This window comes from Channa argus, chromosome 1, assembly GCF_033026475.1.
Source record: "Channa argus isolate prfri chromosome 1, Channa argus male v1.0, whole genome shotgun sequence".
NCBI classification, from domain to species: Eukaryota; Metazoa; Chordata; class Actinopteri; order Anabantiformes; family Channidae; genus Channa; species Channa argus.
In genome coordinates this window covers 48,102,882-48,126,687 of record NC_090197.1, presented here as the reverse complement: position 1 = coordinate 48,126,687, position 23,806 = coordinate 48,102,882, and the positions used below count along the sequence as shown (strand labels likewise).

Here is a 23,806-nt window from a genome sequence, read left to right as displayed (position 1 = left end):
CACCTCAGAATGTGTAAGAAAAAATAGGCTGCTGTATTAAACTCACAAGCCATATCAAAGAAAGATATTAATGATACTGTAGATTATTATGTATTTACTTTTGCTTTTTTCACCCTATATGAATCAAACTCTGCTTTAAATGGCTATGTGGAGCAGTCCTGTGTCTTTTTTCCTCAGCAAGCAGTTTTTAAACTGATTGGAGAGGCTGCAACAACACAGCACCATGTTAACAAATGGCTCTTAATGACTTCCTTATTTTTAGTTATTGAGTTATAGTTAAATCCAGGTCACATTTAATAATGCGCAGCCGGCGTGTGGTGACAAGCCCAGCTAATACCATCATCTCCACTCGTTAGGAGAGGGGGTGGGGGTGGAATTGGTGGGAAGATATCTGTTCTCCCCAAGCTTGGATTAAGCCTTGACTACTACACTCATTTTCCACTTTTCTATTAATGACCATGGCTACAATTATGATATTAGCAAAATGCAAATGGCTCTAATTGAAGACTCTCAGGTTGTAACATAAGAGTGGTGGGGCGTGGGGGGTGAAGGTATGTTTTAAGCTTGAAATGCGACCGTGATTTTCAGTGTCATGGTACGTTTAGGAGGCATTATACACTGTGGGCCTCAATCTCCAAAGCACTTGAGATTCGCTTAGCGTCTTAATTGGTACAGGCTATGCTAATAGCCACCAGGGGTTTGCAGCAGTTAATTCTGTCTGCTGATTGGGCCAGGTAAGTGAGTCCCTCTCTCTGTCTCTGTCTCTCTGTCTGTCTCTCTCTCTCTGTCTGCCCCCCCCTTTCAGAAGGTGTAGTCATCTTAATTGGCTGGAGATGCCATACTGTGTTGTAAATAAGGAAAACTGAGGTCAAGTAGGTCAGAGGTCAAGTGCCATCACTCAGAAGCCCCATAGTGTGTCCCTTGAAGCTCCAGGGATTATTACAGCCACAGCTGGCATTCCCATGTTCATTCCCTCTTAGTGTACATACAGACTATCAGCTCTTCTCATCACAGTATTATCACTCTGTCACATGGTTGCTGCCCCTCTCAGGCCATTGTTCAGGAATGAGGCATAATGTACTTTTTAAAGTTAGATTTCCCCCCATATCTACATTATTAGGCCAAATAATAAATCACGCCTATAGTCCTGTGATAAAATATAATCACAAATGGTATTGGGAGTTAGGCAGGTAGAGGATGTAACTAATGATTATGTCCTTGTTAGTACAGTTAGACTGTAAACCAGGCTAATGAATAAATAGGTTTTTCTCTGGTTTTGCACGTACTTTGCGTGCATGTGACTTAGATTGTCTTTATTTTATTTACCATACTCCTTTGTATGCTATTATTATGCATGTACATATCTCATACAGCACATACTCGAGAACTTCCTATGTGTTGATCGTACTGTTCATGAATCACTCTGTCGCCATACACACAAAAAAAAACCCCATCAAAGACATCTACACGTGTGCAAGCACAATTGTGCATGGTCTGCACTATCTTGAAGCAGCTCACTTGGCTGTAGAGTTGCAAATGGGATGCTCTCATCAGTCTTCCCAGCAGGGCGACTGACTGTTACGCTGTTTCCATCATGGCAAACAGGGGCAGCAGCTAGTCCCTGCCATCCTGGGCATAAGACCCCAGAAAAGAAGAGATGGAATTTAGTGTATTCATAATTTACCAGTGCCTTTCGAACTTTTGGTGCTGTTTTGTAGAGAACTAAACTTGGTTGATGGACTGAATTAATGCAGAACTGAATAAACGATAGGATTGACATGATTTCTGCTTAATGCTTTGATTCTGTCATACATGCTACACCAGTTTCTTCTTGAATAATGACTGAAAAGTAGGGGGTCCTGGGTTTTTCAAAGCTTAATAATTTGTGTTGTGAAGAGCAATGTGTATCATTTTTAGTTGGTCACTCTCCCTGGTTAAAATGACACTGGCTGCAGATTGTATTAGCTAATTTAAATGTCTTTATCACCTCAAATTTATTTTTGCTTTTTACTGTTTAATTTGTGCATGACTGAGCATTTCTATATGTGGAGAGCTAGACTCTAGGAACATTCAACTTATGTCATCATGCAACTTGAGGACCAAAGCTAGTGGTAGCATGACACTCAAAATCCGTATGCTCTGCCTCAATCAAAACATTTTAGAAAGCACAATGCACTTCTTCCAAGCTGTTTAATCAAAAAAGCCTTTGACACTACCTCTCCACAGTTTTTTGGGGGTCAATCAAAGCGCTACTAATCCAAACATTTGCTAATACTTACGGTACATGCATACATGGCCATGTTATTATAACTTAATTATCATAGTATCTGGATCATTGGAGTGACCTTTTGCCTTTTAGGCCTAACAGACTGACAACTGTAGAAATACAAAGCATATGCAATGATTTACTCAAGTGTCATGAATGAAGACAGATTTTCTTTTTGAGAGAACCAGCATTCATTTAATTATGCCTTTTATGAGCACCAGCACTTCATTTCAACGATTAAACTTTTCACTATTGATTTCTTCATTTGCATCCATGCCACTTTCTTTACTAGCGTAGGTCTATTAACCAGTGTTGCTTGACAGGTTTGTGTTTTTATTGCTGTTAGCAGTAATGGATTATTTATGGGTCTGTACCTAATGTAAACTGGCCGTCACCAACTCAAGACTACTAGATCATGTTGTTGCCTGTTGTTGACCTGATGGGTAGTACTGCTTTTGGTATTGACATGTCCTTTAAATGTTGGAAGAGAATAATTTTAGTGATAGAGAGATGGAATAGAACTGGCTGAATAAGTGTTTACAGAAATATATCACAAATCTGCAAACAAGAAAGCTACACTGAGTTGAACTGTCATGACTGTTATGTCCTGTGTTAGTGTTGATGCTGTTATGTATGACACTTCAGCACTGTTGTCCTTCACCGGCATCTGATTGCAAGTGTGTGAATGAGCACTCACTTTTATGTGTCGGGCAAATCAGACAGTCTTCCATCATTCGATCACTTCCCTAAGTGTGTGTGTGTCTTTTTCCTCTCTTTCTCTCTCTCATTCCTGAGCACACTGCTCACATCACTCACTTCAACCATAGTCCATAAATCCTCAGCAGATATACAGCCATCTCAGCCTCAGCACAGAGCAGTCATTGAAATGTATTGTAAATCTAAAGGAGGACTGTCCAAATCCTTTGTCTCAGACCAGCCTTTTGTCTGTAGTTCTCAGTAGACTGGATGAACTGAAGGTGTTGGGGAGAGCCGACTCCTTCATACTGTGCTGGAGGAGCAGTAAATCTGACTGCAGTGTTGATGTATTCTCAAACCAGATCAGTGTTTTGTCCTCAGCCTCAATAGGTTATAATTAGCTTAGAAAGAAGGAACTCTGATTTACAGGTTGACTCTATCTTGGAAATGTGAACCCACCTTCAGGTCACCAGGAGACAAGTCATTTAATGAGCTTGAATCTGACTTCTTAACTTCCAAAATCATTGTAGTGTTAATATTTTAAACTCCAGATAACTGCAAAAAGCAGTATCCTTAGGATGGTTTGGCAACACTCACCCAAATTCTGTAGTTATGTTCCGAATTCCCAAAGACTCTTCTAGATCTCCTAATTCAAAATTAACTCAGTTAAGACCAAGAGAAATATATAATTCTAGTCAACATAGGAAAATGATTTCCTTCAAGGGAAGGAAAAACTTTTTTGTTCATTTATTTCATTGTTATCAATTCCCTAAATGCATATCAATATCATCATGATTACCTTTTTTCCTTCAAAATAACACTAAAACACTCACATACTATTAGTTTTACCAAGCCCATCTAGCTTTGTAAATAGGTAAATTATTGCTGCCTCGCTGCTCGACTTTTGACAGCATTTTTTTATGCGAAGAAGAAATTGTCATACCCAAGAAATAGACTAAAATCATATTTTTCCAGGCCTGAAGGGGTGCAGAAATATACCGGTATTAAGGTATACAGCAGTATGAAAATGTGTGGCTATCATATATGCTTATTACCGGTATTGAGAAAAATGCAGCCAAATGGTGAATCTCATCCGTGTGTGTACCTGTCAGACTCAGCAATGGGGCACCACATGCATATATGCCCGCGGAGGAAGGGGCAGAGCAAAGCTCATCCGCGTTCTCCGAAAAATGAATTAAATTCAGCAGCATCACCATCAACCCATCAAACATGCTGACCCATCTTTGAGAATTACCATCCCTCCCTGCAGGTCTGTGTATGTGGCCTGCTAAGAATCCCTAAGGAAAAACGTGAACATTTCAACCTAGATCATAAAATGTTATCACATCCCGGCTCCTGGCTACATTGGTCACAGAAGATTTTTTTTCTCATCTTTTTGTGTAAATACTTTGTGATAATGTTTAAATAGGCCTTAGTGTTACTTCACTGCAAGACTTTTACTTGTAACAGAATACTTTTACAAATTAATATTAGTGCTTTTACACATGCAAACCTTGTTAAAGTATTCTCCACAATTTTTTACAGGTAACTAATCCTAATAATGTTAGTAGTTTTATACGGTATGGCTGCTGTCAAGGTACAGTGTTATGGGTAAAAAAAAATTTAATGAATGGATATTAATTTATTGTGTATGTAATCTGTGTGTCCAATGTCAGGTTACTTTTCATAGACACAGAGTTCCGAACTTTGAGGCTAAAGGCAGAGGACTCCTCTGGAAGGGAGCACACTCTCACTATTAAACTCAAGTCTAAGGTGAGACACACACTCTTGCATGTACAGAAACGCATACCCACACACAGAATACAGCGGGAACTGGATGATTTTAACACAAAAAAAATTATTCATCATCCAATTGAATACACTGCAGCTTGAGGCTGACCTACAGCAAATCCAAATCCAAACAGGTCAGCATCACCAACTGCATATTGGATGTTCAATTTGCTGATAGCAAAGGAGTGATTTACATCTGCGCCTATAAATCTCAGTCAAACTGGAGAGGGTGTGGATAGACATGATAACCCACTGTGACTGAGATGTAGCACAGATAAAACATCTCCGCACAGACCTCAGGATGATGGAAAAGCTTCCGCTATGCATAGAGAGAAGCAATACACCCACACTCATCTGCATATCCACTCTCTGCTCACTGCTATTAAGAGAAGCATACAAAACCTTTTCCCACTGTTTTCTGATGGAATACTAGTGTAATCCATGGTTATTCATCTCCAGATAGTTAGATAAGAAGCTTTGCTTTGCTTTATATAGTCATCTGCTTGATCAAACTCTGATATTTGTGTAGCAGTTACACTTAAAAAGTTGTAAACCCCTTAACAATTTTCTGTTTCTGCATGAATACATTCTAAATGGAAACCTATTCATTTATTTTGTACACATCCAAAAACTATGAAAAGACACAATTAAACAAATAAGCAACTTGTCCAATATTTTTAATGGCCAGTCATGCAATCTGAAGTATCTGTGTAGGTGAAGTATATGTTCACCAGGCTGGAAAGAGTACAAAAGAATTTCTACACAGTTTGACCTCTACCAGTTAACTCAGGTACATTGTGTGCAAAAAATAAAAAATGACACAGAAGTGACCAACCAATTAACAAACATCGAATAAAGAGTAGTCTGCTAAGTAACAAGAAACCTCAGAAGCAGGCAGGCAAATGCAATGCAGCTATCCAGCATCATTGAGTTGAAGTAGGAATGGGCCAAAATCCCTCCAAATGTTGAAGCACCCCATATAAGTTACTGAGAAGAGGCTGTTAAATGTTAAGGCCCCGGGTAATACTGCAAGAATGGTAAATGTAAAAGTATATAATGCAAAATGAAGTACAACTGAGGTATACAGCACTACTCTCATTAGAGGGTTCAGCAAAATGAACAAAAAACTACTGTTACTCTGGTATTTATCAGTGTTATGCCTTACTCCCTTTCTAGCTTAACTATGTACCACTATCACCATCTTTGCTATCTTCATGGTCAGGGTCAGAGGCGCCCTTCTGCACATCACATATTGAAAAATATTTTCGCATGTCTGGCTTTCCAGACAGTAATCAGAGCACCATGGAATATGTAGAAACATGTGAAGGATACCTTAACACACTATTAATAGAAACTCAGTAACATACAATTAATAGTCAGCATCGTAGAACATTTATAGCTAATAGGCTTACATCAGGCTCCATGTAGCAAGATTATGTCAGTCATGGAGATTGTAAAGTTGCATGTACCCATAGACCCACCCTAAGGGTTTTAACCTACTGTTACCACCAGTCAAATTATTGAAATAGTTTAATGTTTAAATTTCTGGCAGATTTAGATAAAATGTCACCGCAGTAGTAAACGAGTTTTCTCCTTTACACAGTAACACCCTATTTTACAATAAAATAAATTTAAATAAAACAAAAACTTACACTTTAAACTATAGAAGTTTACATCCATCCAAATCTGGGATATTAACTAGGTAATAGTTCTAACTGTATTGTCACAGTGTTGGTGTGTCAAGTAAGAAACCATCTGTTATTTACTGATCTCTGTAAAAATGAAAAATCTGGAAAATAATCAGCAAATTGTTTAAGGCAAGATGTATTTTCTTTTCCTGTTAACATTTTCTTTTTAAATTTATGATCAGTATTTATGCCTTACTATAATACTTATTTCTGCATTCTCTTTTAACAAAAACGCACATACAAAAGTGAATCCTAATTTATTTTTACCTTTTAATACAAAAGCTCACGTCTGAAGACACAGGAATAACACTTTACTTTTTTATGACCTTGATATTAGTGGACGGCCATTTCCACAAACTGAGCCACGGTTGCCCCAACTTAGTTCTTTTTAAAAAATAAATTTGAAAACCATCTTTTAATAGGTTTATATTCTCTGTTTGGGACAAGTAAGTTTGACTGCTGGGCAAATAAATTGTCTCAGCTACGTGCCTGAAGGTCAAGTGGTTTAAAAAGCGAAATGTTAAGCCCTGTCTTGGTGGGTGACAGATATGGACTAATTAGCAAATACTAGTTTTGCGTTATCTATGAATCACGGAATGACACTATTACTCCTTTTTATACTAAGTTCACCAGTAAATCAGGAGTAACCGTAATTTCGAATTAATTGTTTCTGTGTTTCTATGTTTAAAGCAATCTCATGTTTTTGCCATTTCTTCACATTTTAGTTCTTAGATTTTCCAGTTTGTAATGACTATTTCATATAGAAAAAGTGTGTATATGTCAGTAGCGCAGCAGTCCGTGATACACAATGTTGTTGTTGTTGTTGTTGTTTTAATTCCCAATTTCTTCTGGGATCACGTCGAAGTGTCCTTGGACAAGACACTGAAACCCCTGTAACAGCGCTATCATCTTTGTGCAGCTGCCCAACAACTATTTTCCCCGCAGGAATCAATAGAGCATCAATTATTCTTGTTGTTTTTTTGGAAATATTCCCATTACTTTTCTAAAAAAAACAACAACAAAAAAGTTTTCTTCAAATTTTAGCACATCTAGGAGGATTTGTCCTGGCAGGACCGTATGTATCTCACAACAGGATTGCATATTATGGGCATGGTGGGTAGGTGGCATCAGGAGGTGGTGCTCACCAAAGCCCAGATGACATTCACCAGGGGACAAAGGAGGGGGGTGGGACCCCACTCCGTGCCCACCTGTCCTTCCTCGCCTCTTTGGCACTGGGTAATCCCTGTGCCAGTCACAGCCAGGCAGGAGACCACACAGGCATGGATGCATGGAGACTTGGTTGGCAGGGAGTGAAGAAGGAAGAGCACAGGGAGAGGACAGAGAGTTGAGTGATATTAAAGGTGAAATTGAGATTTCCGATACAAGTTTCTTACTGAAGGCTACATGAGGATTCAGCATCATTTTAAAGATGACCAATAAACTGTTGACAGGGTTTACTGTATATTCCTATATAAAAGATGGCATTGATATTGTTGCTGAGTGACAAAGTCTTAACTAAGTGTTTTGCATCCACAGCACCCTGGAGAAGCTCCTGAATGTTTAGCTGACCTGCCAGTCCCTTTAGCCATAACATGGACACCACAGGTAAGTGCAGAAAGTATTATTTTTACATGAAATTACAGTTCAAATTAACTTAAATCATGAAAGAAATGTATCTTGTAACAGGATTGAATATCCTATTTAACGATATATGTATATATGTGTGTGTAGAGATGGATAGATAAATGGTAAATGGTCTGCAACTGCGACTTTGGTGGACGACCGCTCTACCTTCCTGTGCCACTGTCACCCCTGCCTACATACGTACATAGATGGATATAGAGAGAGACGGATAGATGAATAAATAAATAAATTAAGTTATCTCTATGTCAGGCGAGTCCACTGTGACCAAAACGCTGAAATGGCCACATACTGTAATAATGTTCTAACATTTTCTATAAAAACTAAAATAATGAGTCAACGTCATGTAACTTCAGAAGTGCCACTCTTGAACAACTTACTCATTGTTGCAAATGTTCCTACATGTGATGTATGTGTATGTATGTGGATGCTCAGAAAAGGTTTTGATAAAGTACTATTGTATCAGTTTATACTCTGTGTGTGTGTGTGTGTGTGTGTGTGTGTGTGTGTATATATATATATATATATATATATATATATATATATATATATATATATATATATATATATATATATATATATATATATATATATATATATATATATATATATATATATATATATATATATATCTATATCATTTTATTTTATTTAAATATTAAATATCATTAATGATATTCACAAAATTAGACCTCAGTTTTATGCTGTCTTAAGGTGAGAATGTAATATTTACAGGAAAGCTCCACGGGGTGTGGGGGAATAGAGTACATTTAGTCATATGGTTAGATAATTGGCAATTAGTCAACCAAGGTGGGCTTATTGAAGGGGTCACAAAGACGACACGAAGTCACAGGGTGTGTCGTGTTTAGAGGACTGCTTAAGATCACAGGAGGCACTTTGTGGTTACAAGGCCCAAAACAATGTAGTAGATAGTGAGTCCTGGGGTCACAAGATCTACAAGAAGGTGCAATGAAAAGGGTTTAATTGCTTCACAACGGACATCTTCAGACAACCTAGAAAGGGACAAGAATGATGACGGTCAACTAGTTTCTTCAGTCATGTTTTTTGAGGGTTATTCCTGGTTTGGGTTTGAGTATAAATAGAAGGGGTTTGAGAGATACAAGTCAGAAGAAACCCAACCCAACATCCACGTGTTCTTCATGCCGGCATGTATTAAACTGAGATGGTTCATCACACTGAGTTCTGTCTACAATTCTTCCAAGATCTAGTAACGCTTGACTAAGGAAGAGGGACAATTTCTATCTGCGAACTACTGTTCGTATTAAAAAAAAGAATAATTGGAAACTCTGCACACACATATTTGCTTGTAAAGCTTTATTTATTTTGATTGTTGCACCCTAAGGTGGCAGATTTTATGGCAGTTTAAAAAAAAATGTAATAATGCCAAATTGAATCGTCTTCATGCGTGTGTGTAAAGTGTCATGATGGACAAACTTATTAGACATGTTTTAAGGCAGTGCCAACGTTCCAGTTATGTCACAAGACTATCAACCTGTCATGCTAATTCCAACAAAACGCATGTGTCAGAAGAGAAATATATTTGGAATATTTGAAATGCTTCTCCATTTTGTTTTTCGCCCTTAGTTGTGGACATGGTGATGCTTCCATTTAAGTTTTTGTATTGACAGTTTGAGGCCGTTAGGACTACACAAATACACTTGAGTCATTCTTAACCACCTATTTCATAATTAGACACCACACATGTCCACCTGCTCTATTAAGACATTTTCTTGCAGCTCCTCAAATTTAATTCACTATAATTGGCAATGCAGAGCTTTGATGTAAAACCAGCTGTGGGCTCTTTTTATCTCTTTGCCATCTTGCTTCTTTCATGGTAACTCTGGTTTTCCTGGGAGTCTGTGTGTGACTTTCTTTCTTGCTCTCTCTCTTTCTCTCTCACTCACTCACTGACAAACACCTTTTTTTTTTTTCTTACAGTAACAAGCAATTTGTCTATCGAAATACTACTATATATTGTTTGTGTGTGTCGAGTGACGGTTCATCAGGTTTATCAGATAAAGCACTGAGACAATTTAAGCATAAAGGTGTGTGTGTGTGTGTGTGCATATATGTGTGTTGCTGAGCTAATACATGGCAGGCGTACAGTGACGACCAGCTTAGAACAGCGATACCGTATGGAGCCTGTCTGCCTGCTGGGCCGCTGATGGATCTCCCCCACACTGCAAGATGAAGTGTGTATGTGTGTGTATACAGTTTGTGTATGTGTATGTAGGTGCTTGCATCTGTGCCAAATGTGTTATTTTTTTTTTTTTTTTTGGTCGTGTGTGTGTGTGGCGGGGGGAAGGGCTTGTCTGTCGGCAGTCCTGACATGTTCATTTGAATGAGTAATTATTGCCTGCTCTGTTGCAGTGCCAAGACGTGCCACTCTGTGCATTTGTGTGGAACTAGAATGGGAAGAAAAATAAACCTGTGTGTGTGTGTGTTTCTCTGTGAGTGTATAGTTTGTGTCCTTTATGCTTGCAGACTTATACCAAAAATTTCTACCAACCAGAAACGCCCGTTTATTACAAGATTATTGAAGTTTCAGTGTGAATTAAAGGTGATTGTGTTTGGTAATCAGAGCCACTGCTCGTTGGATATCATAGCTTGACTTAATAGTATTGTGAGTGAGAGAGAGAGAGATGTACATATAGCTTCACATATGTTAGCTCATATATATCAGCTATATTGATAAGGTGCCAAAATATTGCTTTTATAAAGGTTCCGGTGCCTAAACAGTGCCCAAACCTATATTTTATTTGTAATAAATTTGATCAGTATTTGTTTGTTTACAATCTCTGCACACAGTGTATCATGTTGCTGTGTAGCTGCAGATTGCTCAAAGTGGCCATGCTGACCTTTGTCCCTAACATTATTAAGACCACCAGAGGTAATGTTGTGGCTAATTAGTGTATCTTGTTATTCCTCTAATTCAGTGGTAAATGCACCACAGCTGCCAATGATGTAGATTTACAGTACTAAGTACCATTTATTTACCATTTATGCCATTGAGTCAAAACTTGGTATTGTTTTTATTTCATTTATTAATTTGATTCCTCTAGTTGGGTTTTGTTCTTACTTTGTGATCAGTAGTTTGTATTTGTTTTTTGTCTTTGTTTGGTGGATGGTCCTTTTCCTCAACTTCTACTTTCACACGGAGAGCAGCTGTAGCAAGGCAACACAATTTCCCTATGGGGTCAATAAAGTAGTTGAATCTTGCAGATTAATTCTTAAATGAAGGGTTCAGTTAAATAATTTGGGGGTTTCAGGGATAAGCAGGATGCCAGCTATCATTGTTCACAATCAATAGATTCACTCCAATGTTTTTCCAAACAGTCTGTGGTTCAGCAGTGTGGTCCCCGACACTCTGAATAGGCCTAACTAATGATTACAATGTCTGCCTATGTTGGGAGAAGCAATATATGTATGTTTATAGTAACTTTTTAGATTCACTAAAACAGCCTAAATAACCAGTAGCAATAAAATGCCACATCGTGTGCATATAAAACGAGTCTGATGCTAAAACAGTATTAACTGAATTACATTATAACTGGATTACAAAAGAAGGTTGTCAGCATCTATGTAATGACAGTGAATTATTTCAGCCTGGTTGCTCTGAAGAGCTAATATGTGGTCAATCAAGAGGACTGATGGAGATGACCAAGGAGGATATCTTGGCTCACATTCACTATCTTTTTGTAGTTTTACAGCCTTCCACTCTCACCTGTGTTCTTTTCTGAGATACAGCAAGAATTCAATTACTGGCTCCCACCCCCACCCCCCACCCTACTTTTTTTTTTTTTTTTTTTTTTTCTGAACTGGGCCGAGCATAGTTATCCTGAGTTGTAGCTGTAATCATGCCACTGGCATTAATTGGGCTGTAATTGCTGAGGCTCTCAGCACCTGGACGATGCTTAATTGTGTGCACTGTGCTGGCACAATGACCCATAATTTTTGGTTCATTTTTTCCCCTAATTTTCTCTCTCTCATTCAATTTATGTTGCTTCATTCCTACACTTCTGTCAGCCTTCGTTTTCCACTTCGGGAGAAGAGTGTGTATATGAAGACCTATGAGCCTTAAGTTGTTTCATTTTTAATCACCTGCAGGCCTAAAACTAATAATATTTGATTATTGAACAATCTGTCAGTTACTGTTTTGGTTAATGAATAAAATGATTAATAGTGGTCCATAAAATGTCAGAAAACTGTTTGAAATGTTTAAAAAAGAAAGCTGATAGCTGTCTTTTCATATGCCTTTTAAATATCCTTTTAAAAAAAAAAACGTCCACAATACACCCGTTTAATTCCATTGCATTTGTGTGTGAATCAGTCAGACCCTGTTCTACCACTAGTCTCTGGTAATAAAGGAACAGATATAAGAGAAGCTTCACTGTTGTTGAAGCCGTTTGGGAGGTTGTGGTGTCGTAACTGTCTTGTGTGATTCTGTAGAGTACGCTGCAGCAGCTCCACAACCAGTTTTTGCTGGTTCTGGAATCCCTGACAGAGTTCTGGAATGTCCTGGATGAGATAGACAGCCAGACCTGGATCCTGGAGCCAGAAAAACCCAGCCGGGCGGACACCACAAGGCGGATTGCCATCGGTACTTTGTAACCCAACACGGCTATTTCTAGTCAGATGCATTATACTAAATATAGTAAGGCTAATTGCTGCATACTCTAAAAAAAAAATAAAAATATTGTGTGCACGTGTCATGTGTTCACAGAAAACAACGTATCCATTAAAGTGGAGGTGGATCCCAGACACCCTAAGATGCTGCCTGAGTGCTTCTTGCTGGGAGCTGAGCATGGTGTGTAAGACCCAGACACAAAGGATAGAAGAAGTGTATCTGCACTGTTATATATCTAAAACTGACACACTGTTATCTTTGGTAAGGGTATGAGCACTTTGACATATAGCTGGGACTGGGAATTTTAACTACTGACCCTGTGGTCCATGGACGACTGCCTTACCAACTGAGCTACAGCTGCCTCCCAGTTTGCATTAACATACTAACCTAGCAAATAACACAAGCAACTTAACCAAGACAGAATACATGTGTGTCACTGAGAGGGACCCAGGTGGAACGGTGAGGTTACAGGGAGCAGAGGTGAAGAAGGTGCAGGACTTACTTAGGGTCAACAGTTCAGAGCAACAGAGAGTGTGGAAAAGAGGTGAAGAGGCGAGTGCAAGCAGGTTGGAACGGGTGGAGAAAAAGTGTCAGGTGTGTTGGGTGATAAAAGATTATCAGCGAGAATTAAAGGAAAGGTGTTCAAGACGTTGGCGAGACCAGAGATGTTGTTCGACTTAGAGACAGTGGCACTGAAGAAAAGACAGGAGGCAGAGCTGGAGGTAGCAGAGCTTAAGATGTTGAAGTTCTCTTTGGGAGTGACGAGGATGGACAGGATCAGGAATGAGGACATCAGAGGGACAGCTCATGTTAGATGTTTTGGAGATAAAGTCAGAGAGTCCAGATTGAGGTTGTTTGAACATGTTCAGAGAAGAAACTGTGAATATATTGGTAGAAGCATCCTGAGGTAGGAGCTGCCAGGCAGGAGGTCTAGAGGAAGACCAAAGAGGAGATTTATGGATATAGTGAGAGAGGACATGAAGTTAGTTGGTGTGAGAGAAGAGGATGCAGAGGACAGAGTTAGATGGTGGCACATGATTCGCTGTGGCGACACCTGAAAGGGAACAGCCGAAAGGAAAAGAAGAAGAACTTTATAAATTTTTGACTTTCTTTGATTTAGGGTGTAAATGTACATTAATGCTTTTAAACGTTGGCTTCCCTGTTTTAAAATATTTCACTGCTTCTAGTTAAAAACTCCTCCAGATGACATCACCACGATTTGTTTTTTTTTCATTGGTGACAGTTCACGTGATATAATCTGGGCGAGCTCTGAAAAAGCAGGTTGGCCATCATTAAAAATTCCTTATTATGAGCAACAAGATGACATAATCTGAACTGAAGTTTCCTCCAAGTAATGTCATCTGGAGGCATTTTTCAGCTAGAAGTAGAATATTTTAATACAGGGCAGTCGGAGGGAAGTTTAGTTGTATCTGTTTGCAAGTACTACCAAAACTAAATCCCAAAAAATTTCAAATAGTTCAAAATCAGTGAAGACATTCCTTTAATAATGTGCTAACTGTAAATTATATTTATTTATATAGGTATAGCTTTTTTATAATTGTATTTAGTTTCTTAGAAAACTTATACAGTGAGCAACAAACATAAAAATTAAAAGGTGTGCAAGCTGATAAATGATATGGTTTTATTAATTACACCAGGGGTTGGAAACCTGTGCTTATTGAGGGCTGCAGCCGTGCTTGTTTTTCAACCGTCTCACTGCTAATTACCTTTTTTAGGTGTGTTCAGTGAATCAGAAGCTGGAAGAGCAGTGGGTAGCAGTGGCATGACTGCAGCCCCTTGAGAAGCATGGCATCCCCCAACCTGGATTAACCTTATTATTTGTAGCAGTACTGTCCTTTGCTGCTGTAGCTTTGATAAAAACTGATTCTCATTCTTTGAATAACATAAAAACAAAAATGGCAGCAGTCTTCTCCTTTACCCAGTTACACTCCTTGCTGTCAATACGTTTTTAAATTGGCATCCAGAATTTAGAGGAAAACCCAAAGTGTGGCAGTCCACATATGCTTAAAAAATTGCCCCGATATGTTTTTAAATAACAAAAAGCACTTTATCGAGGCATTTCTATTTTATTCTATAAAAATCACACATGTTCACATGGGGTTGTATGGTAGTGTGAAATAGTGGAGCATCTATTGACAGTCTTTCAATATGTACAGGCACCAGCTAGAGAAAGCTCTTTAACAAGTTACCTAACGTGTTAATGTTAACTAGTGACAACTTTTTAACAACTTTCCAAAGATGAGGTTTGTCATTGTAACATGACAGCTGCAGTTAATGTTTAGCTAATGATAAATACCAATGGATTTCTGTAAAAGCCTGCATTTTACCGACCTTACTATCTAAACTCTGGAGGCCCCAAACTGTTGTTTTTTTCCCGACATTTATTTTTTTTCTCCACACTTTCATATGCAGCAAAGAGCTTGGCTGTAAAGGAGAACAGCACTAGAAGGTTGAGATGGACAAAACATGCAAAGAAAGGATTTGATTTTTATGCCTTCACTCTAACAACAGCTGTGGCCAAAGGCATTACTGTATGTGTTCACGTCGTCCATCCATCCCTTTTTTTTTTAAACCTGAAATTTGAACTTCATATTGTAATTTGCTATTTTATCATCAAATTAACGAGTTACCTTTTTTATTTTATTGATTGGGACAAGTGTGTCCTGTGCTTCTTTATACAGCCTCTACCATTGTAATCCAAACCTGATCTGGCTGAGTTGCATCCCAGCTAAAGATCAGTCCAGGCAATTAAGTACTGCAAATAAAGTGCTGCGTATGATTTAGATCAGAATGGTGAGGAATAACTCTTCTTTATCATTCCACTTTTAATCAGGTTGCTTTTGTTGACTATTGTCTGTCATCATGTCAGAGGACTTGCTTTCACATTGGCATGTTTTCATTCTCACCACACCAACATGTAGCCAGTCAGTGAGGTTCAGCGTTTTATTTAAGTCCCCATCAATTGTTGGCCATTGTTTCTGTAAACCCAAGGTCATGCATCTCCTAGCCTGTTGCCTAGCAATGCAACTCAAAAGATATTAAACACATACACACTTCAGCCACCAAGACGGGAGGCACCGCTGACCCTCAAATACAAGGGGTCACATAGAAATATTGCTTTTTGCATGTAGGAATTACAAGTACTGAAAGTGATGAGTAGTGCACAGAGGAAAAATCTCCCCTGTGGAACAGAGAAGCAGCGACGGTTCATATCTCACAGTGGTGACTTCGCCGTCTGTGGGGAAATGTGCTCTTGTCAAATATGAAGCTTGACGGTATGCAGAGTATGTCTTTCTAACATGGTCTAATTTTCTGGAGCCTTGAATGCAACAATACTTTGTCTGCAGGTGTAAAATGTGTTTTTATTGTAAATACATACTAAAATATTTCTTTTGTTGTTGCAGTGGTCACTCCATTGAGGAATAAGCTGAATGCAAACATGCACTTGTGGTAAGGTTCTCTGCATCAGCCGCTTTTATTTATGACTGGGTGATAATTCATTAATCAACTTTTAGTGCATATCAAGACAAATATTATGTTCCAAATTCCTGTTGTCTACATGTTAAAGTCTGTAAATCAAACAAATATAATCAGAAGCTGTTTAGTGGTAGGACTCATGTACAGTGTACATCAGTATAAATCAATTAAATTTTCTTATGACTTGAAAACCCATGAAAAGACCAAAACTGATATGTTGGTGAGTCTCACCAAATGACTCACTGTCCTAATTCATTTGGTGCTTATAACAGTTTCACACCTTTATGTTAATAATGACCTAAAAGACCATGCGCATATGACCATACAGAATTTTTACCAACCTCTGAGTTCCCCTCCGCCACGCTGAGCATTTCAACATTTCTGATCCACATTTTTGATCAGATGTAGAGTGTTGGAATGTATCTTGGACACAGGAGCTTTTGACAGTGACCAACAAAAGCAGATGCTACAGTGTATTGCTCTAAATTAAACCCTGTACCAGGGCTTGAAATTAATGCTGTTCTGTTGCTCCGTGGACAGTAAAAATAGCCCTTGGAACACAAACATTCAGAATCAGAACCACAAAGAAATGTATGTTACAGTGTGCACATTTTGCACACAAAGATAATTAAGTATTTGTGTTAGTAGTCAGTAGAAGAGGCTAGTGAAATTAATGCATCTGAAAATATAGTTTGTGGAGAAGGCTCTTGTCTCTATGAATGAGGGTGGAGGTCAGCCAAGTGTCCCTGGCTGCAGCAGAGACGGAGCAGACAGCTCAGGTAAAGTCACATTTACTCCTCAACTCAACCGGACAATATCAGTATCAGTACTCGTGAGAAAAATGCTCCACGAGTTAACGGACAAGTAAATTAGCAAAACACACATTAAATGACCATCCAGTAAATGTGAAGAAGAGCAAGGATTTCAGCTCTGCCCAAAGTCTCCAATCCACTGTCAACAAACTTGTTGGCAAATCACTAACTGCTACGAACACGTTAGTTTACATAAAGCAAAGCTGAAAGTTGCCTAATGCTCAACTGTTCACTCTATTGTGCCATAAGTTCTGGTGAGACACTGAGACATTTCCACTTAGTTGTTGCTTGATTAGGCTCAAACTAAGTCAGTCCTGCAGTAAATTGTCCTTACTGATAGTGATAATGTTCAGTTTGAGAGGAGTTGATTACATTTTAGTGGCTGTGTTTTATGCTGTAGTGCAGACAGGGGATTTTGTTTTTAGCCATTTTGTTCTTGAGTTTCTATCTTGAGATATAAATGTGGTGGACAAAATGTAAAAAGAAAAAACCCTATGTGATGGCTGGCTTAAGTATTTCTATTATCAATATACTTTAGCCAGTGTAACTATTTGTTATGCTCTTGCTCATATAGCAAAACCTTCCCGCTCTGCAGACGTAGCTACAGAAACAGTTTAAAGTTGGAAATGGCTCATTTCTCTTAATGAAGGCAAAGCACAGCATAAGCAATTTACTGCTGTACGATAAAACAGCAGAATAATAATAATAACATTTAATACCAATTAGAAAAATTCATAATGTTTTTTTTTATAGTGTAAACCAAAATATTTACTCTGTATTCCATGTGTGTCTATATAAATTTCCATCACTGTTTGCCAACAAAGTTTGAATTTACAATGTAGGTTTGATGAGATGATTAAAGGAAGAAGGCTATTAGGAGAAGAATGATGAGATGCAAGTTTTTCATTAAGACAAGAACAAGGAATATATTGCAGAACTTTGATAGTGAGTTATTGATTATGGAAGCTACTGAAACAAGATATTAGACTATTGTAATGTAAAATGTAAAACAAAACTAAATTACGTACTTCATTTAGGACCATGGTTGTTGAGTCTGGGGCAGTTAAAACACTGACAAAAAAGTTTCAAAAAAAAATTTCAGTTTGACATGACACAAAAATTACCCATCAGAAATCAGCTTACAGCACATTGAAGCATTAACAAGAAATTGATAAAGGCATCAACATGTTTACTCGCTCACCGTGTTTTCTCCACAGAATGTTCTGCTCCCACATTACAATCAGACATTACACATAATTTGCCGTAGTGATCTGGCTGTTTTATATGGGGTCCAACTTAGTCAGGACTTTGTGTTCTCATATACAGTTCCTTGTGGTAATGGGTAGAGAAGTTGAGGGTCCTTCTCCATGTCTAAAAATAGCTTAGGAAGGACAGTTGTTTGTGGCTATGACTACACACAAACACAAATCAAAACACCACCAGGGGACAGACATTATGCTTCTCATTGCAGGGACCAAGTGGTACATCATACCCTCAGACTTCAACCACTCTAAAATACAGGAGCTGTAGAGAACCTGCAGAAAGCTCAGTGATAAGACAGGAAAATTGCTCACTAAATTGCAATAGCAAATAAAATAATTTTTTCTGCATTTCAGGGTGTGTTAATATCAGCATCAGTCATTTACAGAGTTGTGCAAAACCTGGGTTTAGTTTGGCAAAAATATAATACATATATGTGCAGACAGCTGACCAATGTCATTGTGGGTATTGGTCTTTTCATAGGATTTCATGCATACTTTTGATTATTACATACAGTAAAATTGTTTGAACCCAGCGCTCGAGCTCCACTACTCTGATGGGAAAGAAGCATCTGATCACAGATAAATACATAATTACGCTTCATTTTGAAATTCTGAGCAGATTTAGAATTTCACCACAGGTTTTAACATTTGCCACACTGTGTGACACGTCTGAGGAAACTCTCCCTCCACCACTGTTCGGATTGAAGCTGCAGAAATGATGTTTTTTTTTTTTTTTTTTTAATTCATTTTTTTATACCGTTGGTGAAAGACTCCTAATCATCCCCCAGTGTTTTTGCAGGCTCATTTGCATGTGGTTAATTAGTGTGTGAAGGAGCTGTCTGTGGTCTGCTGGCAGGAACCCGAACTCCAGCGTCTTGCACAACCTCCGGGATGTTTTGGAGATCACATTCCCGTCACCTGCCACCCACGAAAAATCTGTATGTCACACAGTTGCTCCCTTTCCATTTCAAACATGTCCATTCCCATCATGATTACCTCAAGGAGGTGTGTGTGTATGTGTGTGTGTGCGCTTACATCTATGCATGGATACTCCGTTTTCTCTGTTTGAGCTCCAAGTTATAAGGGGGTGGACATACACAACTGCATATTTTTCTGTCAATTTCCATATTTTTCTTTCTGTGTTTTGTTTTTCCAAGAGGTGGGCACAAATTCTCCTTTAATTGGGTTGTTTACAGATAAGATCATTAGAATAACAAAGATGGCAGAATTCTCTGCACTATCAAATCCTTTAATCATGCAAAACCATTTATCTCTCTTTTTTTAACACTTGTTCTTTTCCCCTCCCCTCTCTGCGAATGGGTTGAAAGGGCGTTGTGTTTATTCGCTGTCGCTGCAGTGATTAATGCCTCAGCTTCATTAACATTCAGAGGAGTGCAAAAAAAGTTGAGCTGACCAGATGTTGATTTTTCTTTCTTTCTTTTTTTTTTAATGTGGTTTTTTTGTTTTACCTGCCATCCTCTCTTAATGGTGAGCTCCAGAAAAACAGGAGCTTCTCATTATGCCAAAATGCAAACAAAAGCTGTGTGTGTGTGTGTCACATGGTCGGTCCCAAAATTGATGTTTACACTAACTGGCCACTTCATTAAGTACACTTGTACAGTCTAATGTTTTGGCCACCTTATTTTAATTGAATGAGAGGCCAAAAGATTAGAGCCACCTCTTAATATAATGCACTCTACTATAACTCTACCACTTACGATGACCCACTAATAAACACATGGTAGAATTAACACCTTTCTAACCATTTCAACTTAAAAACTGAGAAATTATAACCTTGTAAACATAGAATTCATGGCATAGCTGCTCTAAAGGATTGTGTAAGATTGTACACGTGTACCTAATGAAATGGCCACTAGTCTACACTCACTGGTAACGATTTGCCTTCCTCAATGAGGCAAATTGCTGGTTTAAAGTGATGACTTGGGTCGTTTTCAAACCTACAGTTGGTTTGCGCTGGTCTGAATCAGTGGGATCAGTTTCCTTTTACATATAGGACAAACCTAGCAAACTAAAATGCATCATGAGAAGTTATGGAAAAATTAGCTCATTGACTCATTGGTTAAATGGATGGACAAAAAAAACAACAACATACAAATAAATACAACACCGCTTAACACTATTTAGTGAAGATTGTGATCAAGGTCTAATCAAAATATCACTACAAACAAACTTCTCCAGAGTTTTTAGGAATGGATCAAGACCACTCCAGTAAAGGGTCTTGATGCAGGTTGTTTTGGTCGGCACACAAGCGTGATTGCTGTGTTCACGCCTGTGCAAACATATCTCACCAAGGGGGAAAAAGGAACCAGAATTTGATTCAGTCAGACCAAACAAGTCAGTTGTGAAAACACCCTCTGTCTAACATTAGTGTAAGCTTAGGGTAAGTATCCAAAAAGGTTAAAGGTAAAGGGGGAATTAAAAGCAAACGTGTATTTGTGCAAGTTTCCTGCAACATTACTAAAAATCGTTCAGCACAGACTAATCTCTGGTGGTAAACATGTTTGTATTAGTAATGTGTCAAAGTATCACAGTGTAATTGATTTGATTGTGACTTTGTGTGTATGTCTGTGTAGAATTTCAGCACCGAGTGTGGGATCTGTTACTCCTATCGTCTTGAAGCTGCAATTCCAGATCAGGTGTGTAATGACCCTCGCTGTGGCCAACCCTTCCACCAGGCCTGTTTGTATGAGGTATGCACACACACACACACACACACACACACACACACACACCAGATTAGGGACTGTTGGCTTTTGACCACCTTTTAATTTAATATGAACGTCAAGTTCATTAAGTGTCAAGTATTTCAACTAAATTAGGTGATTAAAATCCGTTTGTTTAGGGTTAAATTCATATTTATTAGCAAACTGCATTCACACACTTTTTTGTAGATTTTATTTGAAATGTGTTTAACCTGTAATCTACACTCAATTACTTACAAATTGAACAAATGTTATTAATAAATAAAAAAATCCAAAACTTTGCATACCATCAACCAGTGTGAGGATGATGATATGTTTGCAATAAAACAATATTCCCTGGTGGTTTTCAGTAGGGGTGAGTGTGAAAAACATAATTTGATCATGCAAATTTAAAAAATATTTTATGTAATGTTGACGTAACAAAGAGCCAGAATTCAGAGCCAAGGACACGTCACATGGACAATATTCTTACATGCTTACATCTCCACATTCAGAGCAAAGATCTGAGCACATTTTTGTAAATTCATTTTGTTTGATAAAGGATTCAGTAAATACTCTGTACCTCATCACCAGCTGAAAGGAGTTAGTGAAACAAACCTTCAACTGTGGCTAAGCAACACATACTGCAGCACTTTACTATACTTCAGTCAACTCTTGTCGAGCAAACTAACCTTTTTTTTAAAAAAAATAAAATAAAAAAAAACTTGCATCCTTTGTCTTGGATAAAGATGACTCCAAATGCTGCAGCAAAGACGCTGTTCCCCACTGCTGCAGATGAAACTTTAACAGCACTGCAGCAGAGCACTTGATGTTTTTCTCCCCCCTCCTCTTAACTCCAGAACAGATAACTTGTTTTTACCAAAAAAGTGATTGTTAAATATAAATGCCACCACTTAAAAAATCTAATAAAAATTCACTTTAATTTCATTATTTGCATACTGTACATACATATTATGTAATAGTTAAATGGCTAAAAAAAAAAAAAAAGGCTTTAAAAATTTATTTACACACTTTTTTTCGACTGTAAGAACCTGAGACCTACATTCTCTGAGCAGGAGTCTTTGAGAGAAGCCAAATTAAGAATAAAAGCTAAGTACTTAATGTTCGTGGTGCATCCCACAAAGAACAAGCCACAATACATGCACTCACCCCGTCCTTAGATTATTAGAATTAACTACAAATAAGTGAGACAGCAAAGAATCTGATACGACTGAGCCGGTGAAAATAAACATACCAACATAAATACTACAATTACACAGTACCACTGAGCCCAAACAATCTATATAATATAAACATGAATGCAAACTAGAATGCAGTAACAGCGAGTAGCAAAATAGATACTGAAACAACTGTATGTAGCATGACAAAGCAAAATTGAGCAGCAGCTGAAAAGTCATGAGTTGCACCTCTATTCATAAAACTACATCACAAAAACTAAAACTCATTCTGTTTTTGGAAATGATGTTGTAGCTTGTGATGCTACAGTGACTCTGTTTACATACATAGGTTTTATGATGTAAGCACAGCACTGTGCTGTACTTCATTTCTCATGAGCAGCTTCTTTCCTTCTCCAAACTCTTCTCCGCATTTTTTGGGTGATGCAGTGTTTGGATTAAGATGGTAAAAAGTATCAGGACTTCTGCATTATACTCTTTGGGTTACTGTTACTTCTCACAAGCCACCAGTGCTGAGTTTTGTTTGTCTGTTAATTTAATCATACAAAAGTAAAAGTATCTAAGAAAACAATGTATTTCAAATAATACTGATTATGGTAATTATGGCAAACATGTACGTTTATCAAATAATACAAGGTGGAGCTGATTTGTGTTGACAGGTGTTTAACCCATAATGATACATCAGCATTTATTAGTTCATTCTATTTTCATAAAAAATATTTCATGTGGCTGATCGGAGTATATTTAATGTATATTCTGCATTCACTGCGACTAGACTGACTTCTCTAGTAAAGCCCAGATAAAGCAGCAAGAGGACATTTTAAAATTCCATATAAAAGCACTTGAGTTGCTTCAAAGTGCCAGATAATCTTGAATGTACCTTTTAAAGTGTGCAGTAATAAGTGTACATTGAAACAAGCGTTGTTATCACTTGACACCGACTCGTCATATCCAAGGTAATGATGGGATGAAATAGTCTTATTTTTTTTTTCCCCCTCTCCCTTCAGTGGCTGCGTGCACTGCCCTCCAGCAGGCAGAGCTTCAACATTGTGTTTGGAGAGTGTCCTTACTGCAGCAAGGTACGTGTGCACCGCACACTGTGACTGACAGCTACCATCACAGTGCTGCATAAAGGCCTTCACAGCTCAGTCACTAGACATTGAGCATAATTAGCGTGGCTCTTTACATTGCATACTCATCTCTACTGTGAAAGGTTACGGAGCGTGTTTAAATTATACTACATTCAGGTACTTTTTCCAAAGCTGCTACTTCTGTGGTTCAGAAATATGTAAAGTATGTGACACTGGATGTCTGAATGTAGCAGACACATTTGTGTATATGAGTTTTGTGAATATTTGACTAGTTATTCATCTGCAGTGGATTTTTTATTTATTTTTTTAATTATGGGATGTAAAGAACATTTAAAAAGCAGAAATCAACTGATGTTTTCTGTCTGTTGCAGCCCATCACTGTGAAAATGATGGCGCAGATCCACTGAGAAGAGGCTCTGTTTTCCTGTCTATCCTGTCTGGAACGGTTAAGGACTTTTTTTTTTTTTTTTTTAACAGGTCCTGTAATAAATAAATTATAAATATGGAAACGTGTC

General features: G+C 38.0%; 1 protein-coding gene across 1 annotated transcript in view; it reads left to right on the top strand.

Moving 5' to 3' along the window:
- Positions 1-23,805, top strand: part of fancl (FA complementation group L) — a 29,183-nt gene extending 5,378 nt beyond the window's left edge. Inside the window, exons 6-14 of the mRNA XM_067528503.1 lie at positions 4,639-4,735; positions 7,978-8,046; positions 12,553-12,703; positions 12,827-12,910; positions 16,156-16,201; positions 19,159-19,240; positions 20,897-21,013; positions 23,208-23,279; positions 23,663-23,805. Coding sequence (XP_067384604.1) covers positions 4,639-4,735; positions 7,978-8,046; positions 12,553-12,703; positions 12,827-12,910; positions 16,156-16,201; positions 19,159-19,240; positions 20,897-21,013; positions 23,208-23,279; positions 23,663-23,698 — 754 coding nt within the window. The 3' untranslated portion in view covers positions 23,699-23,805. The remainder of the gene's footprint in view (positions 1-4,638; positions 4,736-7,977; positions 8,047-12,552; positions 12,704-12,826; positions 12,911-16,155; positions 16,202-19,158; positions 19,241-20,896; positions 21,014-23,207; positions 23,280-23,662) is intronic.
- The last annotated feature ends 1 nt before the right edge of the window (position 23,806 follows it).